A 7,667-nucleotide genomic window follows, 5' to 3' on the forward strand; every position below is an offset into this window, starting at 1 on the left:
AATGGGATGTGATACCTAATGCCTCTTGCTTCTTGTTGCACATTTCAATGACATGCATCAGGTTAACTGTCATAAACACACAGGCAGTCATTAGGGTTTACTCTGAGCAGCCTCTCTGAGTCCTAGCCTCTTTCAAGGGCTCTGAATGTGGTGATGCCACCTCGTGGAGAGATGATGTTAAGTTTCTAATCAGAAGTTTTGCACATAAAAGAAAACAAGAGGTAGGCCTGCCTGATTGTTTACATCATTACAGAATATAGTTTATCACTCCGCTCTAATCTGATAAATGCGACTGTGAGGCATAAACATATTAAAGGGACGGTTCCCCCAAAAATGAAAATTCTGTCATAATTACTCGCCCTCATATCATTCCAAACCCGTGAGACCTTTGTTCATCTTCAGAACACAAATTCTGGTATTTCTAATGAAATCCAAGAGCTTTCTGACCCTACATAGACAGCAACACAACTGAGACGTTCAAGGCCCGGAAAGATAGTAAGGATGTTGTTAAAATGGTCCATGTGACATCAGTGGCAATTATAGTCTGATGGAGGAGAGAACAGACAGAAATGCACCTTGTTGCTGATGGATGTCATCCAGAGTTGCATGGAAAGTTTTGTTTTCTTGCTCGAGATGTACACTAAAGCCACTGAATCTTGGGTCTTTTTGAGACTCTTAATGTGATTGATATATTGCTGAACCTGATATTGAAGAACGACAAGACTGCAAGTTTCCCTTTTGTGTATACAGTATTCCAGTATTTCCATCTAAACATCTACTTTTGTGTTCCACAGACCAAAAGTCACTGGTATAGATCTGAAACAAAATGTCACCAAACAAGTGATGAGTCTCCAGGTTTTAAAACTTCTCATTGTTTAAGATCATTGATGAAGCACACAAAAGTCCTCCTTTCCATTGAATGACCCAGATAAGATAACCTGCCCTCCATGAACATAAAATACTAAATTAAACTACTTTAGATTCCTTTTCTCATATTATTCACACATTTAACAGAACTAGATCAAAATAGTTGATCATTTTGGTGAGTGGGAAGGTTCTGTTTTTGGAGCGGATCAGATTAAAACACTTCATGGGGGATTTATGGGTGTGAACTGATGTTTTCTGGGTGGTCTGTGTTTCCTCCAACAGGAAATAATTCTCCAGATTGGTCCATGTAGGAGTTTTCTTATTGCCTAAACTACAGCATGTGACTATCCATGAACAAAAAGCATGAATATAATTATCAGAGTAAAGAATCTATGAATAAGGTGGCAGTAATAACAATCTCAAAAACATGTCTAAAAAGCATATGTATGTATACATGCACACACTACCATTCTAACGTTTGGGATCAGTAAGACTTGTATGTTACATTTTTTTTTTTGAAGAATTCTCTTATGCTCATCAAGGCTGCTTTTTTTTTAAAGAAAAAAAAAATGAATCTTGCAAAATGTTATTACAATATAAAATAATGATTTCTGTTTTAGTATCCTTTAAAATATAATTTATTTCTGTGAAGCAAAGCTGAATTCCCATCAGCCATTACTCCCGTAAAAATATTAAGCAGCACAACAGTTTCAACACTGATATTAAACCAGCATGTTAGAATGATTTCTGAAGAACTGGAGAAATGATGCTGAAAAATCATCTGTATATTAAAATACATAAGAAAAACTTTATATTACATCATATATATATATATATATATATATATATATATATATATATATATATATATATATATATATATATATATATATATATATGTGTGTGTGTGTGTATGTGTATATATATATATATATATATATATATATATATATATATATGTGTATATTTATATATATATATATATATATATATATATATATATATATATATATATATAATGTATTTTTTTTTTTTAAATAAATGCAATCTTGATGAGCATAAATTCCTTAAAAAGAAAAAATTTCTGATCGCAAACTTTTCAAAGGTGTATATACAGTATATGGGGGGTGGATTATGCATCTTGGCAATGTAACTTAAATTTACTGAAATATGTTTCATAACGACAAATTAAATACAGGAGCAGCGTTACAGAGAGAGGTATCTGAAAGGCAATTAAATTTAACACTTTCTAGCAACAATTACTGGACTATTCTATTCAATTTTAGGTTGTTGAAACTTTGGATTTTACAGTATTGTTCTTAAACTGTGGAATTATTAAATAACAACAACTTAAATAACAATTCCAAAAAATAAAATAAAAATTATACTCACACAAACACACACACTTACTTGGCTTTCTAAATGTGTACGTTCCATTGGCTTCTGTTGTTATTCTGAGATAATTCTAAAAATTATAACCCTTACACTCACAGAAAATGTTTTATTTTCTTATTTTTATATGGTTTTTCCTGGATGTCCCCAAAATCTAAATATATTTAAATGTAAATGTATATATACACATGCACATGCAGACCAAAATAGTTTTATTGCCGAATCTAAATGCAGAACATCAGTGCGTTGACTGTTGTGTAATTATGTAACAGACTCTCTCAGGGTTTGGGTGGACACACAACTAGAAGCCCATTTTTAGTTTGTAAAACAAACCCAGAGTTTTTCTGGAGCTTTGAAGGAAACTCCTCCTCTAACCAAGACTGCATTCCTCCCTGGACCGTTTTCCCCAAACGTGGGAGACTGTGGAGAGAGAGAGAGAGAAAGAGAGAGAGAGTGTGTGTGTGTGTGTGTGTGTGTGTGTGTGTGTGTGTGTGTGTGTGTGTGTGTGTGTGTGTGTGTGTGTGTGTGTGAGAAGACACGGAGGAACACCACAGCCCTTTCAGACCAAAAAAAGATCTGTTGGTACGACTACACAAGGTAAGCTTGATTTTTACTTCTTCAACAACAAAAAAGCATGTCCACTTCTAAAGTTAAAGTTTAGAAGAACATTTAAAGTGCCATAGATCTTCAGAAAGCTGCTGGATGGATGTACTGGTGCATAAAGAACCCAAGGTCTTCACTTGTACATTATTAATGCATGAGACTATAACGACATGCTCATACAGAACCTAAAAGTTACACCAAAAACCTTAAAAAAACAACAACTATAAAATGGTTTTAAAAAGTGCTGACCCTAAGAAGAAAGAACTTTTATTATTATTAAGAATCCAACTATGTTCTCTGAGATATTCTTGTTCGTTGGTTTTATACAGTACAAACCTTAGAAGAACAAATAAGTTGCAACCAAACAATAATTTAATTACTTAATTAATTACATGTGATAGTCCATTCTGCATTGCTGTAAGATCAGGTACTTTATGAGAAGTAATTACAACTCATCTGTGTTTACAGTGTAAAGAGCATCTTGGTAAAGTCTTGACTGGCACTAAAGAGATATAACTGTCCGAGTCGGTGCCAGGAACGCTCCTGCATGTAAACATGGAGAGATGTGGGGGCCGAGTTAATGAAAACCAGAGTTGGTCTTAAGGCCACCACAAAGGGCCTGTTGGTCTCTGGTTTGGAAAGAGATCCTTGCATGCACCGTGAGATATTTTCACTACTCTGTCGTGACAGAGAAGGGTGTGCAATCTTGGGATCAGCTTGTGTCCTTCCCAATCCAGATCCATCACACAGTCCATATTTATGAATGGACGTTGTGTTTGTTCAACCAGAAGTCTCTGTTCATCTTTTGGATGGAAAAGCCATGGAAGGTTTGAGGTGTAGCCATGTTTTGCGTCTCGGAAAAGTGTCTAGCAGTGAGGTGAAAACTCATTTATAGGTATGATGCAAGTGAAGTATTATTAAAGGTTCACACGCAAGTCCTAAATTTTTCCCTGGAAAAGTCGCCATCAGCAAATAGCATCATTTTGATTACTATGTCAACATATATATTACCGTTCAGAAGTTTGGAATCATGATGAGTTTAATCATTTTATTCAACATGGATGCATTAAGTGACAGTATAGATGCTTAAAATGTTTCAAAAGATTTTTATTGCAAATAAATGCTGTTCTTTCAGAGAATCCTAAAAAAAACTAAATGATCTACGGTTCTATGTTCTACTCAACTGTTTTGAACATTGATGATAATAAGAAATGTTTATTAAGGAGCAAATGATTTCAGAAGGATCATGTGACACTGAAGACTGGAGGAATTCAGCTTTGCGTCACAGCAAATAGATTGCATTTAAAATATATATTCACATAGAAAACGGATATTTTAATTCTGTTTATACTGTATTTTTGATTAAAAAAATGCAGCCCTAATGATTTAATTTACCACTTGCAATCTTTTAAATGGAAGTATGAATGGGATGCATATAGAAACGGGAGATCTGTTTCATTCTGTTTAGTTTCTTTTCAAATCTGGAGATCAGACACAAACTCCTGCTGTTTACACAGAGCTCCTTAATGACGGCCACATCAGAGGCTTTCCAAAACACACACACACACACTGATTAAATCCCAAATGATTCCTCCGTTTTATTTTTTCTGTGAGATTCCATTTCTCAACCAGAACCTTTTATTCTGCCTGCAGGATCCACTAAAATGGCTTTTCTGTTGATGTGTGTGACCGTTCTGCATTTGGTCACCCTAGCCATGCTTTTCATTGCCACCATGGAGAAGGTTAGTCATAATGCACAAAAAGCTATCTTACCCATGGTTACTACAATAAAGAAACATCTGCCTAATGTGCAAATGCATAGAGTTCTGAGGTTTCTGAGTTTCTCATGCATTTTCTTTTACAGACCTGAAGCTTCTTTTTCTAACAAAGCTATACAAATATATATATTTGTTGCATTTTATTTCTTCTTATTTCATTATGTTATTATTATCATCTTTCTCTAGTCCTGGTGGTCTTGGGGAGACACAGAGAACACAGATCTCTGGTATAAGTGCATCTATGAAAACGCCACAGGACCCTGGTTATGTGCTTCTGCCAAAGACAGCGGTGGGTGACTAACACTCAATAACAGATCTAATAATCATATAATGAATATAACCACTGGATTTAATCATCAGGGGTCCAGGACGGCTGGTGAATGTTCACAAATCTGCTGATCTGATACACTTTCAATGTGCAAAAAGGCCTAATATTACCTATTTTGATGATGCTGAGTGCAAAAATATCCATAAAAGTGCATCCATGTCAAAAGTTTATGTATCATTTCACTTGCAATCTACAAAGAAGTGGAAAAAGCGTAAATATTAGGAATAAAATAAAGTGAATAAATGTGAAAATAGTTGTAATCTGGCTCAGTTAAAGACAAGAAATGTGTCTTAATGCCAGTTTTCTGCTTATTAAGGAATAAAACAATACTTCACCTTACAAATGGATGTAAAAGCAAAAATGATATGAAATGCATCATTTTTTTGTGACATGCAGGCACCAAAACAGCCACTGTTTTTTGGAATCAGCACTTAAACTTAGTACGAGGATCCAAGTATTTGATTTCTTTCAGCAAATGTGATGCAGGGCAGTGTTATCAAACTATAGTAACTACATGTATTTGTCAAAGTAGAGTAACTGTTGTAGTTTGTGTGTGATTTTCTCTCAGAATGGCTGCAGTCAGTCCAGGCCTTCATGATCTTGTCTGTGGTGCTCTCTTCAATCTCCTTCATGGTGTTCCTCGGACAGCTCTTCACCATGTCCAGAGGAGGTCTTTTCTTCTTCACTGGCTTTTGCCAACTATTTGCAGGTATATAAAATCTAATTTTGTATTTATTTTCGGTTACACTTTATTTCAAGGCGTCCTTGTTACAGTGCAATTATAGGCTTACATTTAAATACTGAATGAGTAAGGACACCTTAAAATAAAATGTTTCCTTATTTTTTATTCATGTAGGGAGGTAGACAGAAAGTTCATATCATAATCTCACTCCCTATAGAGTACCATATGTGCTGCCCCCTTGTGGCCTTCTTTTTATTCCCACTCCATTCGCTCCGTTCACTCTTGCAGGTTTTGCGGCGTTTGGAGCTGTTCTCATCTACACCTTTCAAAGGAGTGCGATTCTTCAAGATTCTCGTGAACTGGAAAAAGGTCATTTCGGCTACTGTTACATTCTAGCGTGGGTGTGTGTGCCTCTTTTACTTATCAGTGGCGCACTTTATGTGCATCTGCGCAAACAGGCCTGATTTTCTGCTTAACACCAACTGAATCGCCAGTTTATGATATTGCCTATTGTTATTTATTATAATAACATTACTTTTCAGGCCCAAACTTTTTTTTTTTTTTTTTTTTTATTTTTTTTTTTTTTTTGCAACAAAACTTGCTGTATTTCCCATAATGGGGAAACTGCTGCTTTAAGTTTGATACTGACGATCAAGTGGGATTGAAAACTTATTTTTGAAAGGAAAATTCAAATGTTCTAAATAATTTAGCATTACATCACTTGCTCAGCAACGGATCCTCTGCAGTGAATGGGTGCCGTCAAAATGAGAGTCCAAACAGCTGATAAAAACATTAAAATAATACACGTGTGTTTTTAGTTAAATACATCATTAAGGTGTTAAAAATCCTAGCTAAAATACGACTCCTATCCATAATATTTACTTCTCCAGTGAAACAGTCGTCTAGTCTGAATCAGGAGAGAGATATGCACACCGTTTACAAGCAGTCCAAAATGGTTCTAAACAAATATTGCAGTAGATTTTGATTTGAGAGTACAACAGGAGATGGACTGTTTCACTGGAGGAAGCATTGTTATGAATTATGAACTGATATTTTGTCCAGAAGCGGCAGTTTAAAATGAAAAGGCCTCAAAAATGGATTTGTTTTTGGAAAATGTGCATCTTTTCCCTTCACAAGATGTTAATGACGTACTGGATGGCTTTTGGATTACTGTGGTGTTTTTATCAGCTGTTTGGACTCTCATTCTGACGGCACCCATTCACTGCAGAGGATCCATTGGTGAGCAAAAGATATAATGCTACACTTCTCCAAATCTGTTCTGATGAAGAAACAAATGCTCAGCTAATTTTCATTGTTGGGTGAACTGTTACTTTAAATAATGCTTTAAGGAAACTGGAGTGTAAAAAACACAGAAATCTTTCTTTCGAATCAAACTGTCAGAATTCCCAAAACTGGAAACTTTAAACCTTTCTTATTTTCCAATCCTAAATATGTGCATTTGTATTATTATGTTTTAATGTATGCAAACTTTATAAATAAAATATTTCTTAACAATGACAACAGTATGATGTTTCTGGTTAGAGTAAACCTTCAGTGCAACAATGAAAAAACAGAAAAAGAACAGTCGTTCCACAAAAATGCTGTAGGATCGACAAGTGTCCACTAGAAAATGTTTGATATCGAGTGAGTCATGGTGCTCTTTAAGTGGTTTACATAGTAATGAGATTCAATAAGTAAAAATAGTTGTTATTTTGTACCAATCTGCTAATTGAAATACTTAATAATGTTCTAACAAATCTGTATCACTGTGTTTAGTTGACTTATCAGCGTGACAATAGACCATCATACTACACATTCTTTGCTTTGAAAAGCACTGTTGATTCTGTCTAGGCACAAAATAAACATGCCACCACACATAGATGTGGCGATTAAAGAGGAATGTGTGCATTAATTGCACGAGTTGCATGCATTCCAGGAACTTGCTCATGCAAAACCCAAAGGTGAGCAAAGGTGAGCTCTGCGTACTTTCTTCAGTGGATTAAAACACTCCTTCAAA

At 35.1% G+C, this 7,667-nt stretch overlaps 1 protein-coding gene across 1 annotated transcript; it reads left to right on the plus strand.

Annotated features, from left to right (window-relative positions):
* The first annotated feature begins 2,482 nt into the window (after positions 1 to 2,482).
* On the plus strand, positions 2,483 to 7,611 carry LOC127968630 (epithelial membrane protein 3-like). Its single transcript, XM_052569942.1, has 5 exons — positions 2,483 to 2,856; positions 4,516 to 4,604; positions 4,827 to 4,929; positions 5,537 to 5,677; positions 5,939 to 7,611. The coding sequence occupies exons 2-5, from the start codon at positions 4,527 to 4,529 to the stop codon at positions 6,112 to 6,114; spliced, it is 498 nt and encodes a 165-aa protein (XP_052425902.1). The 5' UTR covers positions 2,483 to 2,856; positions 4,516 to 4,526; the 3' UTR covers positions 6,115 to 7,611.
* Positions 7,612 to 7,667: the final 56 nt, after the last annotated feature.

The sequence above is a fragment of the Carassius gibelio genome, chromosome B11, assembly GCF_023724105.1.
Source record: "Carassius gibelio isolate Cgi1373 ecotype wild population from Czech Republic chromosome B11, carGib1.2-hapl.c, whole genome shotgun sequence".
Lineage (NCBI taxonomy): Eukaryota > Metazoa > Chordata > Actinopteri > Cypriniformes > Cyprinidae > Carassius > Carassius gibelio.

Coding starts and splice junctions, on each gene's coding strand:
- LOC127968630 (XM_052569942.1), top strand. CDS start 4,527: ATGGCTTTTCTGTTGATGTGTGTGACCGTTCTGCATTTGGTCACCCTA. Junction 4,930..5,536: donor TGCTTCTGCCAAAGACAGCG/GTGGGTGACTAA, acceptor ATTTTCTCTCAG/AATGGCTGCAGTCAGTCCAG. Junction 5,678..5,938: donor CTTTTGCCAACTATTTGCAG/GTATATAAAATC, acceptor TCACTCTTGCAG/GTTTTGCGGCGTTTGGAGCT.